We start from the raw sequence: 24,679 nt of genomic DNA on the forward strand, positions 1-24,679 counted from the left end.
AAATATTTACAAGAACTTTCTTGCCAAAATTGGGGGATTTTTTTTAAATCCCAAACTTCGAAGGGAAACTTTTAAGGAACTATTGGAATTTTCTGAAGTTTTTGCAAATTTTCAGAAATTTAAAAAAACTAATTTGCTGAATTTTTGTATTTTTTCGGACTAGGAAGCAATATTTTTTGGTGCCCGTAAATGAAGACGACAGGAGGGCATTTTCTCCAGTGTTTTCTGTTCTTAATTTAAGGGGAAATCAATCTGCCGAGAAGGAAACCAGCGCCACTTTATTGAAGTATGCGCAGACGGACACAGAAACTATGCATTGGCCTTATAAGACATCATACACTCTACTGTAAACATATAGGCTTTATTTTGAAGGTTCTTGCCGGAAGTGCGCCCTGAGGATTTCTCCGACTTGATAACAAACACAAAACACGCACTGTCGTTGATGGCAGTGTCTGCAGCGTGAAGAATAGTGAAACATTGTGAGGATATGAATCCGTGGCTGACTTTGCGTGTGTTCGTGTAGCGGTCCGGCTTCAGCTGCTAGCATATTTCTCTTCGTTACAAGTGGCGGACTGGCTGCTCGCCGTTTTGGCGGAGGGAGTGTAAGTAAATGAAAGCGTTGTTTGGAGCCGTTGAACAAAGAGCTTCTCTTCCCTCTACCATTGTTACCAAGCGGAGCGCCTGTTTTTAACCGATTCAAAGGCGGTTCGGACTGTAAAAGTAAGCTAACTACTCTTGAGTCTCACTAAGGCAGTGGAAACCTGTCCGTTAATGTTCAGTAGTTCAGTAGTTCATATACGCGAACAGCAAATCTGTGTCAGGACTCGGTTAAACTGATTCTACTGTCAGTTTACGCAACATTGGCACATAACTAATGTATTGACCATAACTTCTACTTAAATTTCCTCTGTACCATTGAAACTGAAGCAAGAAAGTTTTAAAGGTTTTATTTTTGTCAACTTACCTGTTCTTAACCGTCTGTAAGTTAGAATTATTTGCAAGTCAGCCAACTTGTCAATAGCAGTCATAACGTTGCCAGATGACATTATTGTGTATTGTGGGTTTTTTTTTTTGGATTGTCGTGGGTTTATATTAAACCAGGGGTGTCAATTTCATGTCATTTCAGTTCAAGGGCCACATTTAGCCCAATTTGATCTTAAGTGGGCCGGATCAGTTAAATTATGGCATATTAACCCATATAACTCCAAATGTTTCAATATGTTCTTCAAATGTACACATTTAATTAACAAAACATTATGAACAACCTGAAGTTTCTCCAGACAAATAAATTTAATTTTAGCAATAATATGCCTCAGTTGATCGTTTGCACATTACAACTTACAGACACAGTGTGTCTACAAAGGCACAAAACATTTAGTCATGGTCAAAACAACAACAGTTGGACAAAAAATAAGACAAAATATTACAAAATGAGACACAAAATGACAAAAAATGAGACAAATGACATGAAACAAAACAGAAAAGAGACAAAAAAATAGATGAAAATGTTACAAAGCACCAAAAAAATGGACAAACGGCAAAAACGAGGCAAAAACTTACACAAACGACACAAGCCAGACAAAAAAACCTAAACAAAACACAAAACGATACACAAAACAAGACCAAAAATACAAGTGTGACAAAAAAGAAACAAAACGATAAAACATGAGAGAAACAACAAAACTCAGATAAAAAACAACAAGAAGACAAAATATTACAAAAATGAGACACAAAGCAACAAAAGAACAATGAGCATTATAATATTTTACTTTATGATCAAAACAACTTGTCCAGAAATTATTTTAAATTTATGGTTTTACAAATTTACAATCTGTAGTTAATGTGTTCTCTGTACTTTTTACTCTTTACAAAGTGCCCCATGGGGCCGGATTGGACCCTCTGGCGGGCCGGTTTTGGCCTGCAGGTTTGACACCCCTGTATTAAACCTTCAGAAGTTATCAGAAGTCCATGGTGGTCTACAGCACTGCTCCTGCTGTGAGCACAGACTCCATTCTGAAATGTGGCACTGAAGTATTGGCTGTTATCAACAAAAAGGAGAATAATTGGAAATTGGATTGTGACACATTTGGAGCCTCTCTTCATATTGGCACAGATCAAATAGATCAAGCACTTCATTCTCCTGTACACAATTAAGTGCAAGAAGATTATTGAAAAAATGAATTTCACCTAAAAATAATCGTGTTATCAAAAATAATGTTTTCATAGGCTAAGTCTTTGCAAAATTCAGAAATGTTGCATAAACCCCTCTCACATACACATTTCTTAGTTCCGTTAATCTCCCAGCAGCTAAATGGGTCAGCTGCAGTCTGAAGCACTCGGGTCACTTATCCATGAAAGTCACAATAACAGACAAACAGTGGTACTCTGAGCTGTGTGACTTGTTTTAAGGAAGGATTTTTCCATGTTTCAGCATCGATACTCATCAGAAAAGATCACAGAGACTCTCTTAACACACATTTTTTCACACACTTTGCTCTATAATTTAAAATTTATTATATAACGAATGAAATGTTATAATAATACAACCTTATTGTCATGAAAACAGACACTAACAGAACAAGAAAAGCACTCAGAGAGTTCAGTACTCCACCAAGGCTGCTCAGTTGTATCATTTCTGACAGACACATCCACAAAGGTCAATTTGTAGTCGGATCGCAATCATGATCATCGGCATGCAGCTGATGTAGTGTTCACTTGTAGTCATAGTTACATTAACGCCGTGCCACTAACAGTGATGCAGAAATCTTTAACAAATCTGTCGATCCAGACTGTAAGCTGCATCACTGCCAAAATCTAATCACTTAGTCCTTGTGTCATTTCTGACCTTCCCTGAAAATTTCATCCAAATCTGTTAATCCATTTTTGAGTAATGTTATAGATAGATAGACAGACAAACCAACCAACGCCAATCGTCCCATAACTCCGCTACGCTCCTTGGTGAAGTAATAATGTACTCACCAATAATGAATGTAATATGAGTGTTTCCTGAAATGTTAAGATGAGCTCAAGTGTTTCTTCCAGCTGTTCAGAACAGCATCAGGCAGAGGAGGGTCCACGAGTGTCTCCAAAGAGAGAAAGAGTAACAGAGCAGCAGTAGTAGCTTCACTAATTTGGTTTGACTTCAAATTATCCCAAAGAAGAGAAAGGGTCTATCAGGATCTAACAGCAGATCACGTGGTGAACATTTCTTCACCTCAGACAGGTGAGCTGTCACACAGAGTTACAGTTTATCAGCTGCAGCTTAATATTTTGTCACATTGTCATGGTCCTCAGGTTGAGTCCTAATGTTTCAATTTCACTGTTTAAGAAATGAAAAATGACCTGGGCTGTTAGTTATTCGGACACTTTTATCAGCTAATGTCAGTTTGGATTTAGTCTGTTATTGCATTATTATGTACCATACATCATAAATAGGTTACTATATATTGCGTTTGTAATGCGGTGCTCTCCATCACTGTGGGTCTGAATGCAGCCATGAGGAACATTAATGGATAAATAACCTAGACTGTCAGTCACAAGTTTGGACACACTTTCTCATTGAATGTTTTTTGTACATTTTTGCTATTGTAAATAGTCATGAAGATAAATAAAAACCATTGAATGAGATGGTGTGTCCAAATGTTTGACTGGTAGTGTATACGTGAAAGGGGCTCAGTGACAGAATGCAGCCACTTTAATGGATTGAATGACCCAGCAGTGTTGCATGTCTGAAAATGACTATTAAGAATCACAATAACACTTGCCATATGTTGAGAACTGTGTATTCTTTGTGTATTTAACAGCAGCTACAGGGGGCCAGCCCCACGTTGCCTGCGCTTGTTGAGTATTCCATGCTGCTTGTGTTGACAGGTGAGGGGCGGCCTGTGCTCCAGTCATGACCTCCGGGAATGGGAACACTAACAGCAGCCAGCCCAATGGAGAGAGCAAACCAGCCCAGGCCCTAGTCAAGTCCCACATCCTCACCCATCTGATCGAAGGCTTTGTTATCCAGGAGGGTGCTGAGCCTTTCCCTGTGAGTACTGGTGTGATGGATGTCTGTCTGTAAGGTTACTAAGACATGCACAATGCATGGCCATTATATAACAAGGAGAGTAATCAAAGACACTCTATAAAGACAGGCACCTAAACCAGCCATACACTGCAAAAATGCCCCTCTCAAAACAAGAAAAAAATCATTTATTTCAAGGAACTTTTACATTGAAATAAGTGGAAAAATCTGCCAAAAGAACAAATGAAAAATGGCTTGGTAAGATTTCTTGAAATAAGATGTGATATTTAGAATGTTAAGATCTTAAAATTAGCTGGGAAAACTAGGATTTATTTTACCAAGATTGTCAAGCTTAGGTGTCTTAAACTAAACCAGACATGCTAAAAAAAATGGAAAGTAATTTTTCACTCAAAAATAGATTTTTACCTTCATGTAACCTCCTAATTGGAGTTGTATGAAGCTTATTTTGAGTTTTCTTGTAAAATGCAATTCAAAACAAGATAATTTCAAGATTGTTTGACTTAACAAGATATTTAAGATGCATTGTCTTAAAACAAGTCCCATCTTGTTGAAATGTCACGTGTTAAGTGAATTTATCTTAAATCAAGTGGGATGAGACATTTTGACTAAAAATAAGACAAATAGACTTGATAAGATTTTGAGTTTTTGCTGTGTACTGACTGTTTCACGAGGAGCATGAGAATAAACATAAGCCTAGTTTCTAGGCTGTCTCATTGGAGACCTGCTCATGATTCTTAACCTGTTGTTTGTGATGTCACTGTCCCTGATGTAAACTAAGGGAGTGCAGTGATATTATGCAAATAATAATAATATTGCAAAAAATGTCCCTGTACTCACTCAGCTTAGATCAGAGAATACAGTGATGTTACTAGTAAAGTTATTGCAAATAGATATGACAAAATGTTCAAGTGTTGCAAATCAGACTTAAGTTGTGATGAACTCAAGTGTCTGTTCTTTTAAAGTAGAAAAAAATATGGAATTGTGAGCTTCGTAGATTACCGGTAAGATAATATCCCCTTTGTCCATTTCTGTTTGTCCCCATGCGTCTAAATATCCATGAACATTAGCTAAGTGGTGTTATAGTGGCTCAAAAATGCATTTTCTATTGATGTAATTTTCAGAATCAACACAGAGCTGTCCTGTTCTTGTTTTATTTATTCTTGTTCTACTCTAATGTAGTCAATAAATGTATAGAAGGTTGGACAGAAGACTGAAGACTTAAGAAAACCTTTCTCCAAACTAGTAACAATTGTAAAAGTAAACTTAGAAAGATTATGCATGTCATGGTCATGTTGAGCTTCCAGTGACTCCTTCAGCTCTTAATTATCTATAATGACATGATTGAAACATGTATCTTTGTTACAAAATAACAATTATGCATTTTTATCCTTTCGTAGATTTATTATAGTTCTTCTGGAAATCTGACAAAGTCTGCTTGGTCAAAAATCTACATACGACTTGAATTATCAGTTTTGGTAAGGTAGACAGTTATGTAATCCAGTTTTTTCAATTGACTCAACCTCCTAACTTCTCTGAGCAAATTTAAATAGGGCCCATTTGATACACTTGATCATTCGACTCAGTCAAACGTGCTACAGTAAGAAAATCTCTGCACAGATTTGAAAAAGCAAGTCATTGGCTTGAACAGGTCAGGTAAATAACTTGGAGCCATTTCAAAGCAGCTACAGATGCCAAAATCAATTGTTCCATCAACTGTTTGTATGTGTAAAGTGCATGGCACAGTTATGTCACTACCACGATCAGGAAGAAAACACGAACTATCACCTGCTGCTGAGAGACAGCTGGTCAGGATGGTCGAAGATCAACCAAGAATCCCCAAAAAAATGGGTTTGCAATGAATTAGAAGCTGCTGGAACACGTTTGTCAATGTTCATAGTCAGGAGTGTTTTACATCACCATCTGATGGGAGGCCGTGCATGAAGGAAGCCCTTGCTAAAGATGTGGTACCTTAAGGCTCAACTGAAGTTTGCTGTTGATCACATGGACAAAGATTAAAGTTCTATGATCAGAAGAAACAGAAATTCTGCTTTTTGGCCACAATGACCAAAAATCGGTTTAGAGAATAGAAAGTGAGGCCTTTAACCCTAAGAATACCAAACCTACGGTCAAGCATGGTGGTGGTGGTATTATGCTCAGGGACTGATTTGCTGCTGGTGGAATTGGTGCTTTATTCAAACTAAATGGAATAAAGGAGAATATATTAATATTATTTTCCACTTTCACTGAGTGCATTTTTTTGAGTAACATCAATCCTGATTGTAACTATTAATTCATTTTCAGGATTTTACTCCCTTAAATCTTTTGGGATGATCAATCTGGCATGTGTCAATGATGCATTATATGTTTTACAACAGTAGAAGATTAAAGAATCTCACGTCTTGTGGACCTATAGTCCATGTAAAATGTCTACTACTAATGCTTTTTTTCTTCTGATTGGCCTATTGCCTTATATTTGGAAAATCAAAAATACAAGATCACTTCAAACAAGATTTATTTTTCAAACCTGAATAACATTTGCCCTTTTACGAGGCATCTGAATCTTGCTTGTTGTCCACATGCAGCAGAACCAGTTCCAAAGCATTTTTAAGTTCAGTTTAATTCAGTTTTATTTACATAGTGCAAATTCATAACAATGAGTCATCTCATAGCACTTTACCTGTAAGGTGGAAGACCTTACAAAATTTTAATCAAGAATCCAACAAATCCAAAGTTCCCTTTTGAATTCTCATTGAGCAGGCTCTTGATAACAGTGTGAAGAAATCAATGTCCCCTTCACCAAGAAGGATAAAAAGCCCTCTGACTGAATCAGGGAGGGCGACCGTCTGCCTTGACCGGTCGGGGTTGGGGTGAGGATGGCATGGAGTAAGGGTTGGGGTGGGGATTGCAGGAACCGTGAGGCCAGTGACTGAATATCACAGACAGACTTCCTAAACTACTGTTTCTATACCAGCACAAGTAGAAATAGTGAGGGAACCAATAAGCACAATCAAAAATACACTTTTTTTTCATGATTCCTTTAGAATCAGAAATTTGGAACTGCTTCTTGATGCCCAAGCTTATTACTGAGGTGGAAACAGGTTATTGTACTAATGTAACTAAATAATACAGAACCATGTAATTATTTTGCCACTGAAGCAGGCGGCTTTTGTCATCAAAATCTTTAGGCACCTTCACCACGACCACCCCTTTCTCTTCATGTTGTTTGTCATTCTCCACTGTCATCTATTTATAAAAACTCTCCATCCATGCATCCAGGTTCCACACTTGACCGTGTAATTCAAGAGTCAAAGCATGTTAGTGTATTTTTAAGGTGCTCTGTGATGCATTTGGGTCGTTTGCAGTGCAGTCAACTGTATCAATGATTTTTTTCACTGTCTTTAGGTGGAGCGTCCATCTTTCTCAATAGAGAGCCTAAGAAGAAACACAGCAGATTCAAAGATGGACAACATCTCACCAAAGGGTAAGGCGTTTCAGATTCTAAGTTTTCAGACACGTAGTGAAGCTTCATTGTTTTCTTTCTAAATCTAAGTGGTTCATACTAAGAACTGACATTTCCTTCTTGTACTTGTGTAATACTGTTGTTACAGGGCGGCACTTTTCCCCATAATCACGGAGTTTTTCAGTATCGGATGGCTTCATAAAATTTACTTGCATAATAATGGCGTTTTTCCAGAGATGAGTCTGAAAGAAATCTGTGTCTACAAGTCATGTGTGGTGTGAACTGTCATGAGATATATGCTGTATACACACACCAGCCACTTTATTAGGTACAACTGTTCAGTTGCTTGTTAACACAGGATTGTTAAGCAGGATGTTATTTGCTTGATGCACTTTGAATGAAAAATACCTCACACGGTTTCTTCTAAGTGAGAACACCCAAGTATTCCCTATCAGATTTTACACTCAACAAAAATATAAACGCTACACTTTTGTTTTTGCTCCCATTTTTATGAGATGAACTCAAAGATCTAAAACTTTTTCCACATACACAATATCACCATTTCTCTCAAATATTGTTCACAAATCTGTCTAAATCTGTGATAGTGAGCACTTCTCCTTTGGTGAGATAATCCATCCCACCTCACAGGTGTGCCATATCAAGATGCTGATTAGACACCATGATTAGTGCACAGGTGTGCCTTAGACTGCCCACAATAAAAGGACACTCTGAAAGGTGCAGTTTTGTTTTATTGGTGGCGGGGGGGTCTGGGGACTCAGGGGACTCAGAAAACCGGTTTCTGACAGTTTGTGCAGAAATTCTGTGGTTACGCAAACCGATTGTTTCAGCAGCTGTCCGAGTGGCTGGTCTCAGACCATCTTGGAGGTGAACATGCTGGATGTGGAGGTCCTGGGCTGGTGTGGTTACACGTGGTCTGCGGTTGTGAGGCTGGTTGGATGTACTGTCAAATTCTCTGAAACGCCTTTGGAGACGGCTTATGGTAGAGAAATGAACATTCAATACACGAGCAACAGCTCTGGTCGACATTCCTGCTGTCAGCATGCCAATTGCACGCTCCCTCAAATCTTGCCACATCTGTGGCATTGTGCTGTGTGATAAAACTGCACCTTTCAGAGTGGCCTTATATTGTGGGCAGTCTAAGGCACACCTGTGCACTAATCATGGTGTCTAATCACTTCTTGATATGGCACACCTGTGAGGTGGGATGGATTATCTCAGCAAAGGAGAAGTGCTCACTATCACAGATTCAGACAGATTTGTGAACAATATTTGAGAGAAATGGTGATATTGTGTATGTGGAAAAAGTTTTAGATCTTTGAGTTCATCTCATAAAAAATGAGAGCGAAAACAAAAGTGTTGCGTTTATATTTTTGTTAAGTGTAGTTTTGTATCTTCTCATTCATTTCACTATTCAGAAATTTGCAAGTCAGTTCTGTGTGCCTTCAGCTTACTATGTGCAATGTCTTCCCTCAGAGATGAAGTCACAGCAGGAGCCCATGCTGACCTGTGAGCTGTGTGGCAGGGTTGATTTTGCCTACATCTTCAAAAGGTCCAAGAGGTTCTGTTCAACAGTGTGTGCTAAACGGTAACAGTTTCCTTCATCTTCATAGTTTGCCCTGTGGTGGAGCTTTAGTGATGATCTGATGTCTTATCCTGATCAAGATTTTTGTCATTAATCTAAGTTCTTTAGTAATGGTTATGATCTGATACTTCCCTAAATGATATTTACCTACATGTTTATGGCTTCACCAAGGAACACAGACAGTGTCACAGCGTCACTGTAACCATAACAACAAGAGAACGCTACAGTATGTCAGCTGCCTGCTGACAATCACATGATCGCGATCCTACTAAAAAATCGACACTACGGGCTTATCGGGACCTATCCATCGAAAATCATACAAGGAACAATTGATTAAATTGTGGAGGTGTTTCCAAGTCTCATCAGTTCCACTACATATTTAGGTTATGCTATTTGGTGTCCGTACATAACACACACATGCATAACACGCGCTCAGTGCAATGTCATTTTTATTAAAGATTTCATCCATCAAAACTACAAACGAGTGGCAAATGACTGTTAACTGGGCTGAACTCTAGTGACTGTGAAGGTCATATCATATTTATTGAATCATTTAACTTATTTTACATAATACAACATGAGTTTTCTTTAGCCCCCTTGCAGATACAGGACTCCTGTCATATTTGAAATGCTCTCTGGAAGTCCCATTCTGCAAGTGCATTAAACACCATCTGCAACATGGGATAGATATCGTCCACTGTGTCAAAACAGCGACACTTCAACTTGAATTTTATTTTGCGGAGGAGGAAGAATGAAATCTATGGCAAGAAGCATATGGCCAGAAAACTTTTGATTTCAGCGTGCTGTGACGAGGCATTTTCTTTAGAAAGTTATAGTAGATTAATGGTGCACTACCACATCAGTGTCAAACAAAACAATCATATGCTTGGCTGCACTGTTGACCCCATGCACTTTAGGAAAGGGCCTTCAAAGACTGCATGCTTTACCACTGAAGTCTGGTCTCTAAACCACAGCCATAGAGTGTCAGGGTCAGTTTGACACAGAAGTTGGTGTTTACTTTAGGTGAAAGTTTGAAGTTCGTGGTGGAGTTGCAAATACACAACTGCAAGATGTTGAACTGGACTTCCACAGAGTTTCAAAGATAACAGGAATGCTGGTCGAGATGTATCACTTCACAAAAACACTACTTACAAGAGGATCATTTCCAGATCTGGTATTGTTTTTGTATTTTATAGGGACAGACTCTGAACTTGCAGATTGTACCTCATACCTCTATAATCTGCTGCTCCTAACAAGTGACAGTCAGGGACAAGTAAACATGGGAAGCTGCCACCTGAATGTTTTGTACATTGATTTAATTCAGTTGATTCAGTTTTAGTTATATAGTGTCAGTCCACAACATCAGTCATCTTAGAACACTTGGCATAAGCCTTTTACATGTCCACAAAAAAAAAAAAAACAACTTTCCTGCGATTTATACAGATGTTAACCGCTTAAATTATTGAAACTCACCAATAATGAAGTTTTTTTTTCGCTTACAAGATACTAAAACAAGTTTGTTTTAGTTTTAGTTTGTTTCTTCCAACTGTTTAGGATTACTTCCTCTGAGTTTATTTTATACCTACAACATTAGGAGGATCCACAGGCATCTGCAGAGAGAGAGAATTGCATGCATTTGCACATATTAGAACAACTGTATCTGTAACTTAAATGCAACATTAAATTCTTGTTATTCTGAATTATCCCACAGAGAGCATAAAGAGCAGATCACCTGGCCAGGGTCCGACTGCAAGTCACTCTGTTTGGCCCACTTATCTTGTCTTCTGTCACACACAGAATTGCAACTATATAAGACACCCTCGCCTCTTGCACACACATGTAGATTATAGACAAATATGTGGATGAAGTATCAGCTGACCATGTTAACTCTTCTTGCAGCTACAATGTGGGATGCACAAAGAGAATGGGTCTTTTCCCAAACCGCAAAACCACCCTGGAGAACATGAAGAAGCAAAGAGCACTGAACGGAAACCACAAAAACGGCAGTTTAGAGTCTAAAAAGAAGGTGAGCTTTTGACTTCTGCATGTGTATTATTATTGTGTGCATGCATTCCTTGTTTCTAAAGTTAAAACGGTCCTTCCTTTATTACAGAAAACCTGCACAGTTTACATCAATACAGTTGTTTTCAAAAATATTAAAGCAGAAATTGTGGCATGTGGAGAAGTTCAAGCACCATCAGAGCTTGATTAACAGATTGGGACTTAACTGACTCATTCAGCTGAACTCCAGTTGACGTTTTTTGAAATCTCTCACCTGAACATCTTTTAAAATCTACAAGGAGATCTTAAACATGCTGTGTGTGCAAGACAGCCTGAAAATATGAGAATTAGAAGTGATCTGCAGGAAGAATGGCTGAAATTTATCAGTCAAGAACCGAAAGACACTAAACTTAATGTGAAAAACGATAGACTTTCCTTTAACTTTTCCACATGCTGCATTTCATGTTTTATTTCTTTTTTCCTTTTTTAAGTTCATGAAAGCAAGAGTAACAATGACAGTAATGACTATATTGCCATGTGAAGAAATGTTAATATCAAGTGTGTGTTTGTTGCCCTGCATATGTAAACTGGCATCTTGATGAGCACGGCTGCTCTTATCTCATTTCTGCATTATATCATGTCAGGCCACTCTCATTATAGTCATAATCCAGTTGCTCCCTCCATGCAGAAGCCTGCTACAGCTGCTCTGTCCACTGGTCACTCAGTCCACCCTGCACAGGGAGAGTCCAGTCAGTGTTCAACCTTGTCTGGCTACAAAAGACCCCTGACTCCCCTCTCACCTGCCCAGCGGGTGCCTACGACACAAGGCTCTGAGCATCCCCTGCTGCCCCCCAGTTTCCTGCCCGGTGACCCTGCCCAGTGGAACATAGAAGATGTCTATGAGTTCATCTCCTCTCTACCAGGTGGGCTTCAACTGTCACATTAGTTCACATCTGGACGTTATTCTAATTTTTTAGCACCTTTGCTTGTAAGCTATTATTAACCACACTGGTTAAAAAAGGCTTTCCTGCAATTGAAACAGATGCTAACAGCTTAAATTATTGAATCTCCCCAATAGTGAAGTTGTTTTACTCCTACAAGATGTTAAAAAAGCTGAAGTTTTTTTTCTTCCATGTGTCATGATTTTCAGTGGGTTTTTTCCCCCATGTTCCATTGTAGAAAGGACAAAAAAAACTGGTGGGTCATTCCGTGTGGTTTCACCAAATGGTGGTTGCCGCACCATTTTCAAATTAGTCCCAAATTTGCATGCCATTAGACAGTCACAAAAGTACTTTCTATGCAAAATTGTAGGTCTGTAGCTCAAACAGTTTCTGAGTTGTGGGGTTCTGAAATTTTCAGAATTTGGGCTATAAAAAGCCTCGCCAGCGTTTTTTCCATCTTTAAATGGTTATTTCTCAGCCTCTAAACATACCAGAGAGCTGTGAGTTGGTAAACAAGGCCTCTGCATGTAGCTAGTGCCCCACTAACATCCCCAGGTGTTTCCCTACACTCTGCAGGCCGTGGGGGCTTGCTAAAAAATTAAGAGACACCTACTCACGAGTGGAGTTTGGGACCTTAAAAGTACTAGAAATACTGCACAGAAGTGTTCTAACACCCCATGGGTTCCATTCTACACAAACTTGTGTGATAACTTAGCAAACTGGAGCTTTCTAGGTACCTCAGTTTGGAAAATATGAGCTCCCAAAGTTGGACAAGATTTTAAATTGGCTATTTTGGGGGGGAAAAATCTCAGTGTGGGACAGGTACCAGAGACCCCAAATTTTTCTACGAGACAGTTCTATCTGCCGTCTATCACTGTACAAAAAACAGCAGGGTTATATTTGTAGTTACTGAGATATTCTTACTCAAAATGGCATGGGTAATGTCATAATCATTTTTTGCTTTTCAGTACTTTAAATTGGGATACAAGTACTAGTATTCATTCCAATGGTAGTATTATGTATGTTTTGTTCTTTTTGAAATGTTAGTTGTTAAAGGTGACAACCTTCAAAAAGTGTAATGGTATAACTTAGGTATACCTAAGTTATAACTTAGGTATAGGTTCTTTTGCTTGTAACATGGCAGTGTACAATTAAATTTAACATGTTTAATCCCACTGCACTGATACTGTAAAATACAACATTATTGCTGTTATTTTTAAATTAATCAACCATGAACTACTACAGAGCTCCCTGAATTCAAGTTAGTACATGTAATTAGTATGTGTATGTTATAATGTATGCATTGCAAATGGGTGTCAACATGTCATTACACTTTTTGAAGGTAGTCACCTTTAACAACTAACATTTCAAAAAGAACAAAACATACATAATACTACATTGGAATGACTACTAATACTTGTATTCCAATTTAAAGTACTGAAAAGCAAAAAAGTGTAATGCCCTTTTTGTGTCACGAGGTCTAATTTAGAGCCATACCTGTAGATATCATGACATGTTGACACCCATTTGCAATGCATAAATGTAATTATAACATACACACAAATTACATGTACTAACTTGAATTCAGGGAGCTCTGTAGTTGTTCATGGTTGATTAATTTAAAAAATAACAACAATAATGTTGAATTTTACAGTATCAGTGCAGTGGGATTAAACATGTTAAATTTAATTGTACACTGCCATGTTACAAGCAAAAGAACCTATACCTAAGTTATAACTTAGGTATACCTAAGTTATAACTTAGGTATACCTAAGTTATAACTTAGGTATACCTAAGTTATAACTTAGGTATACCTAAGTTATAACTTAGGTATACCTAAGTTATACCATTACACTTTTTGAAGGTAGTCACCTTTAACAACTAACATTTCAAAAAGAACAAAACATACATAATACTACCATTGGAATGACTACTAATACTTGTATCCCAATTTAAAGTACTGAAAAGCAAAAAACGATTTTGACATCACCCATGCCATTTTGAGTAAGAATATCTCAGTAACTACAAATATAGCCCTGCTGCTTTTTTGTACAGTGATAGAAGACAGACAGAACTGTCTTGTAGAAAAATTTGGGGTCTCTGGTACCTGTCCCACACTGAGATTTTTGCCCCCCAAAATAGCCAATTTAAAATCTTGTCCAACTTTGGGAGCTCATATTTTCCAAACTGAGGTACCTAGAAAGCTCCAGTTTGCTAAGTTATCACACAAGTTTGTGTAGAATGGAACCCAGGGATGTTAGAACACTTCTGTGCAGTATTTCTAGTACTTTTAAGGTCCCAAACTCCACTCGTGAGTAGGTGTCTCTTAATTTTTTAGCAAGCCCCCACGGCCTGCAGAGTGTAGGGAAACACCTGGGGATGTTAGTGGGGCACTAGCTACATGCAGAGGCCTTGTTTACCAACTCACAGCTCTCTGGTATGTTTAGAGGCTGAGAAATAACCACTTAAAGATGCAAAAAACGCTGGCGAGGCTTTTTATAGCCCAAATTCTGAAAATTTCAGACCCCCACAACTCAGAAACTGTTTGAGCTACAGGCCTACAATTTTGCATAGAAAGTACTTTTGTGACTATCTAATGGCATACAAATTTAGGACTAATTTAAAGATGGTGCAGCAACACCCCCAAGGAATATCTGGTCATTTCACCTGGAATGACCCTGGTGAATTTCACAGCTCTTAAATTAATATTCTGCTCATATCAGCAATCTTATCTGAGAAAGACACTTACAGATTTTAGTTAGACTTTCATCCAGATACAGATTAATTTGATGCCAGCCCTGTTAAGAATATTCTGTTGACAGATAAATGTAGTTATTTCCCATGAGATGGTGAACTGATGGAGTTATTGTGCAGAGCTGCCCCTGAGGCTGACTGCTGTTGGTCTGTGGCTGCAGGTTGTCTGGAGATTGCTGAGGAGTTCCGTTCTCAGGAGATCGATGGACAGGCGCTGCTGCTGCTGAAGGAAGACCATCTTATGGGAGCCATGAACATCAAACTGGGTCCCGCGCTCAAGATCTTTGCTCAGATCAGCATGCTCAAAGACTCATAGACATTCACACACTTCCCTACGAGGCAGCTCTACTCTTAAAGGACAAACACGATGTACTCAACATCACACACTGAAAAACACTGAGCTGAGTTCAGCTTCCAGGCCAGAATGATTTGATGGACATTTGGTCTTTGTCTGCTTACATCGAGGACCTCAGCTGTTCAACTTGTTTTTTTACACTGTTACCTTCACTGTGCCACTACTTCAGGAAAACTTTTACCCAGGGTCAGGAAGTAATGCTGCGTTAGGTAGGTTGTGTTGGGAAAAGGGTTGGATTAAGAATACATTCAGTTTTTATAGTTTGTTACTGTACCTTTATGACTTAAGGTCTTAAGTTGATTTGTTTTTATATTTCTGACTGGAGGATGACCGTGAAGATTGTGCATCTGTGCTTGTTGTCACAGCCCAACATTCTGGTAAACATACTTGCTCATACCTGCTTAGAAGAGCAGCATCATCTCTGCGTCCTGTACAGAGTTAGCCCTGATCCAGAACCTTTGTACTGCCTATCACTGTCCTGCATTGCGCTCTCCTCACACTTTCGGCTTTTCCATCAGTGAGCAGGTCAAAATTTGTCACAGAGGGAATATTGGAAAATATAAAATCCAAAAATGGAAAAATCCTGTCTTTCATCAAAGTCAGCACAAACTATGTGAAATATGAAACAAAGAAAACAGAAATAATAGAGGGAAGATAAACTCCAGGAAAAGGACTATCATTTCATTTTCAGTATTACTGCAATAAAGTGGCAGCACAGAGCTCACTGCTCTCCAGTTGAAGGGGGAAAAGTAGATTTGTGTTATTTCTGATTTGCAGGTTTGTTGGGACAATTAGTGTTTTTATTCATTGTGAAAATTAATTCTTGACCAGAGACATAGTAGCTCACAAAATAGTCTTCCACTTCATAGGTTTTTATAGAGCTTTTTTTGTTACATGATCTGGCAATGCAGGCCGATGATATTTTCTGTGAGGAGCCTCGATGTCCAGAATGTGTCTGTTAGCCTCAGGGCCGAGGTATAATTCAGCTGTTACATGCTGTCAGAAATAAGAAGTGTCTTCTGAGCAGCTACACTGGGAGTAGAACAAGAGGAAAAAGTCTGCCATCACAGAACTGGACTGGGATGCAATAGTTTTAAATAGGAATGTTACAGGTAATAATTTCAGACACTTTCTGAAAGAATGGCAGTTCTGAAAATACTCTCTCCTTTAGTCTATCATCAGCTGGGAAGAATTCTATAGAATCCTCCAAGGCCGTCTAATGACAGACGTTGTAGTTTGCAGTAGGAGTTATTTATTGACCAACAACCTGCTCCTTCACAGTGTGCAAACTGTATAGTTTCAAGTTGTTTGAAGGTGGACTTTCTCTTGTAGACCATCTACATCTCTGTTTTGTGCTAAACCTGATTAAAGATATGACCAGTTGCTTAATTGTTGTCAAGGAAATAATTGAAGAACCACCAGCCTGACCATATAGTTGTGAACACATGCTTGTATACACTTTTAAAGACCATATATGTCATGGCAGTCTTCAGTTTACAATGCTTCCTATAATTCTCAATTTTCTGTGATGGTATGATTGAAGCACATGTGTCCGTATCACGAGAGAACAACTGGTTCACCCCCAGGATATAAAACCAGCATACAAGTGTTGTATATGCAGTCCAGTGCAGTGTTGAGTGCCACTTGAACATGGGGGAGACCAATGAAAATAAAACGATCAACCAAATAAACAGAAGGCTCAAAACAGGAGAGCAGCTCATGAGGACAAGACTCAGTCTCCAGCTGCATCTGAAGGAGAATGGACACTCCTTTGACGACAGCAATGTACACATTTTGGACAGAGAGGACAGATGGTTTGAGAGAGGATTAGAGGTCTATGTCAAATTGGAACAGCCATTTCTATACAGAGGAGGTGATCAAACACCTATAATGCAGTGATGAGGTCTCCCCGGAAGGTTTTGCCATCCTAAACACCTTGAGTCCTTTCTGACTTGACATTGACATGCTTTGTTGGGTAAACTGCAGCTCCATCACCACGATTGCTGTCGTCGTTGGACCACATGGCTTCACAACAATTCACACTTGGAGGCACATGAGTCCTGGTTGTTAACGGGCCATCAGCCATGTGAGCTGGTCGACCATTCTGAATTCTGAAACTCTTCATCAGTCAGAACTTAAGGAACGTCTTCGGTGTAACGTGAGACGCCTTCAAGAACCTTAAAGAGAGGTCCAGTTGACTTTGACTGAAGCTCATAGGTTTGTCACATTAAACAATCATAGTTTTTGGTGCTTTTATAAATTTATTATACTTCTTTGGAAATTTGACAAAATCTTCTGGGTCAACAATATACATACAGCAACTTGAATAATCAGTTTTGGAGATGTAGAAAGCTATGTTAGTCAAATTTTCTCAGTAACATGGCTTCTTGCTTCATGAGTGATTAGGATTGACTACAGCTGCTGACTTCTCTGGAGCCCATTTGTTACTCTCCTTAGATTCAGTCACAAACACTACAGTGGGGAAGTCTGAGGAGCTCAGCACAAATAATTGACTTAAACAACTTTGGAAAGTTAATTGGATTGATTTGAATGCAGCTAGAGATCGCAAAATCAATAGTGCAAACAACTGTAAGTATAAAGTTCACACCACAGTTGTGTTGTAAGAGAACGCAAACTATCATCTGTTACTAAGGTACATTTGGTCAGGATGATGAAGAGTCAACCAAGAATCACCATAAAGGTCTGCAATGAATTAGAAGCTGCTGAAGTGACAGTGTCCACAATCAAGCCTGTTTGATATCACCATGGGCCGTGAGGCTGCCATGCAAGAAGGAAGTCCTTCCTCGAGAAGCTGCACCTTAAGGCTTGACTGAAGTTTGCTGAGAAAAAGAAGGTATTCTGGAGGAAAGCTCTGTGATCAGATGAAACAAAAAGTGAGCTAAATGGCCAGAATGACCAGAAAATGTGTTTGGAGTAGAGAAGGTGAGGCCCTTAACCCCAAGAGATTTTACAATGGAGAAGTAGGATTATCCCCACATTCTTCAGGAAAACCTAAAATCATCAGCCAGAAGGTTTGGTGTTGTACACCAACCTGTACACAGTTGTTCCAACAAGACAATGACCCCAAACACACATCAGTAGTGGTAAAAAAAAGTGGGTGAACTGCTGGATATATTGGTTATAATGACACTGACTACAAGCCCGCAGACTCAGTGTTACGTAGTAAAACAACAGTTTGTAGGCCAACGCTGATCAGATCTGTACATCTGTGTTGCAGTGTGTCCGTACAAGGGCTGGACATGACAACATGGATAGATATAAAATACAATGTGATTTCTTGTGATTCTATTGATTTGTGTCAGTTTTGTCTATTGAGTATCCATTTTGTCAGCTTGGTTTGTTTTCTCCTACATGTTTCTGGTACAAAACCACTTTAATGTAGACTTTCAGCTCACAAAATGAATGCCTTCAAGAATCTTGTTCCACAGTAGTCAGGTTGAGTCTACGCGAACAATAAGTCACTACATCAAGTACTTGAGGTGAAATATAACTCATGCTGGAAAAATGAGAAAGGCAGTTTGTATGGTCCATTATATTTTTAACAATATAAAGCACATCTGTGATCACGAAGAATTATTTTTTCAGATACAAATTTGTAAGCCACATCATGCTGCCTGTTGGTCACTTTACTATGGATGCCATAGTTGTTTATGGAACTTGCGTGCTTCTGCTGTTTATTCAGTCTTTTGTGCTGAGTCATTGAAGTAATGTCCCAACAGCAGTCACATGTGTTGTCATGAGGATGTCATACACCATTCAGGTCATCTTCACAGGAGGGGTCCAGCGAATGAGTGATCTTTGGACGTTGAAAGGTAAAAGCTGTTAAAAGACCGTTTTAACTGACAAAGCCTTTTGTCTTTGTGGGAATGTTTTCAGGACTCAAAGATGTGGCATTCATCATTGTTAACTGCAAAACGCTACACTGCAAAACACCAACAAGTGTTGTACCCAGTGCCCATTTTTATACCAGCCTACTACTGGTCCAGAGTTTGAGAACACCCCAATGAAAAGTCCAATGAATAGTTTGAAATGGCACAAAGGTAAGTAGTGAACTGCCAGTAGCTCAAAAAGAGACCAAGTTACAAAAAATTGAAAAATAATGTACATTTCAGAATTAAACAAAAAGGTGTGTGTGCTACAGTTCGTTTCTACAAAAATGGCAAAGGCAATTAACAATAGAAGAGAGACAGACTATCACAACACTTAAATGTAGGTCATTCCTACTGAGAAATTGAAGAAAGTCAAGGTGTCAGTGAGTACAGTTTTCTTCATCATCAAAAAGCACTCGCAAACTGGAAGAAACTCTGACAGGAAGAGGTCTGGAAGACCCAAAGCCACAACAGAATTAGAAGACAAGTTTCTGAGAGTTAACAGCTTGGTGATAGGCGGCTCACAGGACAACAGCTTCAAGCACAGCTTAATAGTGGTCGTAGTAAGAATTGTCAGTTTCAAATGTGAAGAGAAGACTTGGAGTTACAGGTTTGACAGGTGGAGTTGCAGAAAGAAAGCCATTGTTAAGATTTCAGAATAAGAAAAAGAGGCTTGTCTGGTGCATGAAACACCACCAATGGACTACTGAAGACTATGAGAAGGTATTATAGACTGAGGGCTGCACAATGTGGTAGTGGTTAGCACTTTCGCCTTGCAGCGAGAACATCCCTGGTTCAAATCCCGGCCTGGGCCTGGGATCTTTCTGCATGGAGTTTGCATGTTCTCCCTGTGCATGCGTGGGTTTTCTCCAGGTACTCCGGCTTCCTCCCACAAAAATATGCTGAGGTTAATTGACTACTCTAAATTGCCTGTAGGTGTGAATGTGAGTGTGATTGTTTGTCTGTATATGTAACCCTGCGACAGACTGGCGACCCGTCCAGGGTGTCTCCTGCCTTCACCCGAGTCGGCTGGAATAGGCTCCAGCACCCCCTGCGACCTTAGTGAGGATAAAGCGGTGTATAGAGAATGGATAGATGGATGGATGGAATCAAAATTTCAGATCTTTGGTTCATCACACAGGATTTTTGTACACTGGTGTGTCAGCCAAAGGATGGTTCCTCAGTGTGTGACATCAACTGTCAAACATGGAGGAGGAAGCATGATGGTCTGGGACTGTTTCACTGGATCCAGGGTCAGTGAATTGTACACAGTGAGAGGAACCCTGCACCTAAACAGATACCACAGCTTTCTGCAGCACCATGCAGCACCCTCTGGTATGTTCCCAGTTGGTCAGGGGTTCATCCTACAGCAAGACAATGACCCAAAACATAAGTCAAAGCTATGAAAGAACTACTTTAGCAAAAAAAACAACAATGAGAAGATGGTGAGCTTGAAAACATGGAGTGGCAGCACAGTCTCCAGATTTAACCCTGGTTTCGGATGAACTTGACAGAAGAGTGAAAGCAAAGCAACTTACAAGTGCCACACATTTATGAGAACTTCTGCTACAGAGAGTTGGGAAGAACTTTCTGAAGAATGTGTGATTTTCATTGTAGTAAGAATGCTACGAGTGTTCAGCTGTTATATCTGCCAAAGGTGGCTGCTTTGATGCGTCAAAAGTTTAGAACCATTCTGGTTTCTAAATTGATTTTTAATTTAAACTTGTTTGTTTGTGTACTGAAGGAATTTGTCCCCTAAAAGAAACAATTATAAACTCTAAATTGTGTTGCAGTGTTGACAGTTTCCATTTGATGATTACTTCCAGTTCTTCTCTTTAAATTATGATGTGATAACAGAGGAAACCATAAAAGTACACACTGTCTCAAAGAGCGCCAGCAGGTACTGGGATGTCATGACTAACAGATGCCTCTTGACACATTGAGTAGATACAGAACAAAATTCACATTCTTTTTGTATTTATATATTTATTTGCCAAGTTTGGGTCCAATATTCACTCCTAATTTTGAGTTGATCACCACCAACTTCTGAAAAAAATTGATCTCTTATGCTGCTAAATGCTCTACTATTCACCAGCTAGCAACATTTTAGGGTTATAAACCTAGAAAATATGGAACAAATTGACAACATAAATATACATTTTTTCTTTCAATTTATGACAAAAATCGACTGTTTTGCTTCAATTGTACAAAGTCACAAAGCATACATTCCAATCTGATAATGCTATAGCCATGAGCTCAATAAATTAACTTCTGTTTTAATTTTTTTTCATTAAGGCACACAATAAAAGATGACAAAAAGAGATTGAATAAAAGTTAAAAAAAAAGAAAGAAATTATAAATCAATGACATCACAATAATCTCCATCAACAAGAAAATGTGTCTTCAAATATTATTTCACTTCATTATGTTATTAATATTTAGTCAGTTATTTCTACCTTAGGAACAAGCCGTAAGGCCGTATATATGTAGACCAGCTGTGTTTGACAGTTGTCACATACACCATATATTTATTAAAATCACAGCAGGCAGAGGGATGATTAGTAAAAGTAAACATATTTGCCATTTTTGGTGCTTTTAAGGGCCTTTGCCCCTAATGAGGAAGTGTATATTTTAAAATACCCCAGTCGGTGATAATCAATACGCTGCCACGGGCAAATATTCACTGTGACCGATGAGGACCACTGATTAAGATGTGTGTGTTTGAACCATGATTGTATTAAAAGAGCTGCCGTCTCGTAAGATTATTACATTATTACAAACCTCTTAACTCTTCTGTCTGAAAGTCAGAAATCACAAATTCAAAAACCAAAAAAATCCCCTTTCGCTCAAACAATGTTTTCTACAGAAATCACCATCATAAAAGACTGCACAGGACACTGCGTCCAACTGCAAACAAGCTGAATTTTTACTCCTTCTATTTGGAGGGTTTTTCCCATAGACGTTTAGAATATTGATTTATATTTGCAAGCCGTCAGCCCTATACAAACACTGTAAGCTAAGCGAGAGCCTGTGGGCTGCACAAAGCAGAAGAAAATCCAGGAAAGCTCAAACATTTTGGCTTGTGCAACATGACAGCAATTTGTATTGAAACAAAGTGGCTATCAGTTGTTCCTATTGTACACCCGTGGCTTCAATTCACCAGAACAGGATTACTAAAAGAAAGAGTTATGTACATTTTGAGCCATCCAGCCATCAATTCTATCAGTTACGATATAAAAGTTTTATACAAACAAACTGACAAGTTGTTTTTGGAGGTAGCACTAGAAGACGTCTGTAAAGCAACAGGACATCTGGGTATGCATTGTCTCGAGACACAATGCACACAACTACAGCCACCCAGGAACTCTTTGCTTTGTCATTTTTAGATCGGTTTGTCTTATCTATAGGTTTATTTAGCAACCTCTCTCTGATCTCATTGCCAAGCAAGTACTGTTACTACTATTGTGACCATCAAAACCAATGGCCACATACACAGTGATAATCTAATAAACTATAGTTTTCATTTTAAAAATTTTAGTTGGAAGATTTATTAATGAATAAAGTGATGGCAAGAAAACTGACAGTAGATAAAAGGCTGATTAAGTGTGACACAAATTTAGAAGATGTTATAGAATGTAAAGAACTAAAGTTTTAACAGGAAAAAAACAGAGCAGACCACAGGAAAAGCTGGAGAGACGCAGTGATAGACTAAAGAGAACCCCCTGCAGAGTCTTCAACACACTGCTTTCACCTTCATCTAATCTCAACAGGACAACAATGTTGACTAAGGTTCCTTTTATTACTCATCTGCATGCTGTGGCCAATCATCACTGTGCTAAGAATATACTGTGGAGGAAAGACAGAGATAGCATAGGTACAATGACTGTTACCGTGGTAACACTGCCGAGGGTTTGTCTGCTAACTTTATAACCATCAAAGTATTCAAACTTATTAAATTCCAAAGACAGGATCAGATTGTGCTACACACCAGAGTTTTCCTAAATTTCCAAAGCAACTGTCTCATTTAGCCACAAACTAAACTTTGCCAGAATATTCAAACGACCTCCAGCAGAATACAACCAGCTTTAGACTACAGCCGTGGATACGGTCGGAGCTGATTAAAGCGGAGGTAAATCCTGAGAAAAATGAGGCTCTGGCAGATGACCAGCCTCCCTGAAGCTGGTCATCTGCCAGAGGTTATTTTTCCTACCCACTGTTACCGTGTGCTTTTTCAAGGGACTCCAAAAGAAATTTTGGATTTGTGGGGTTTCTCTGCATGAAGGGGGTAAGGTCCTATCCTTACTATGAAGAATGCCGTGAGAGAACATACAGCCATGGCCATAAATTTGGACACAAGTACCATGACGCTTGTGAATCTTAGAAAATACCACAAAATTGTCACTTACAATATAAATACCAGTCATAGCCATCAACCAAAATGAAATATATGGCCATGGCTGCACATGACCACTCAAAAGTTTGGGGTCACCCAGACAATTTCTTGTTTTCCATGAAAACTCACACTTTTATTCATGTGCTAACATAATTGCACAAGAGTTTTTTAAATTATCAATTAGTCTTTCAACACCATTAGCTAACACAATGTAGCATTAGAACACAGGAGTGATGGTTGCTGGAAATGTTCCTCTGTACCCCTATGGAGACATTCCATTAAAAATCTGCCGTTTCCAGCTAGAATAGTCATTTACCACATGAACAACGTCTAGACTGTATTTCTGATTCATTTAATGTTGTCTTCACTGAAAAAGGGCATTTCTAAGTGACCCCAAACATTTGAACGGTAGCGTCTGTTGTGAAATGTTGCAGCAAAAAAAAATGAATTGAGCTGTATTGAATCTAAACAACTGCAAAGTTACCCAGGCCTCCAGGAGTCCCAAAGGAAGATTCAGTTAGTTTGTTTGCTCTATTAAATTACAAAGATGACTGTAATGTATCTTCCATCTTCCATCCCATGGTCCTGGTGGTGACTGTGTCAATTTTAAGTTTTAAGGCCCGAGTTGTTTGTGTATATTTTTGTCATAAGTTGTAAAGTTATGTTTCAGCAAATTGCTTGAATTTTGTACTTTCTGTCACACATTTGGCCACTTTTACTGACCAGTCAGTTATTCACCAAAACACCAGCAGATGAATCAACAAGGACAAACATCAACGGCCCTGTCGTTGGGTTTTTAAAGCGGCATGGATGCGTAGTTTTAATTTCTATGCCTCTGCATCATCTCACCAGCAGATCTCCAGGTGGCATCACAACACAGCAGATGACATTCTTCATGATCAGTCAGGTAGAAAAAAAATGTATAGTTTGCAGTGACATAACATTCATTTCAGATTTAGCACCAGCACACCGCTGTTCCCCAGGGTCAAGCAGACCCACTAGCACATAATGAACGTGTGCAGTATTAAGCAGCATCCAAGATGTCAGAGCAGTCATCCTCACGTTTGCTGGCGACCTGGTGAAGTCAGAAGGGAAGATTAGAACGGGTGGAGAAGCTAGCTGCCACTATTTAACCCATCCACACCGCTTCCCAGGAGAAATGGAAAAACACAGACCCGATCAGCATGAGAAATGTGTGACTAGGACACAGCAGTTTTTGACAGGCCAGTAGTAAAGAACCAAAGCCAACCCA

General features: G+C 39.0%; 1 protein-coding gene across 3 annotated transcripts; it reads left to right on the plus strand.

Moving 5' to 3' along the window:
- The first annotated feature begins 390 nt into the window (after window positions 1-390).
- On the plus strand, window positions 391-16,533 carry phc2a (polyhomeotic homolog 2a (Drosophila)). Of its 3 annotated transcripts, none has more exons than XM_022214692.2 (7): window positions 391-720; window positions 3,871-4,033; window positions 7,433-7,511; window positions 8,985-9,096; window positions 10,993-11,119; window positions 11,783-12,017; window positions 14,951-16,533. In XM_022214692.2, exons 2-7 carry the CDS (start codon window positions 3,896-3,898, stop codon window positions 15,103-15,105), a joined length of 846 nt encoding a protein of 281 aa, XP_022070384.1. In that variant the 5' UTR covers window positions 391-720; window positions 3,871-3,895; the 3' UTR covers window positions 15,106-16,533. The 3 variants fall into 3 exon arrangements, with proteins under 3 accessions (XP_022070384.1, XP_022070383.1, XP_051806165.1); XM_022214691.2 differs by having other exon boundaries at window positions 392-602; XM_051950205.1 differs by lacking the exon at window positions 391-720 and adding an exon at window positions 3,205-3,223.
- The last annotated feature ends 8,146 nt before the right edge of the window (window positions 16,534-24,679 follow it).

Source organism: Acanthochromis polyacanthus, chromosome 6, assembly GCF_021347895.1.
Source record: "Acanthochromis polyacanthus isolate Apoly-LR-REF ecotype Palm Island chromosome 6, KAUST_Apoly_ChrSc, whole genome shotgun sequence".
Classification (NCBI taxonomy): Eukaryota; Metazoa; Chordata; class Actinopteri; family Pomacentridae; genus Acanthochromis; species Acanthochromis polyacanthus.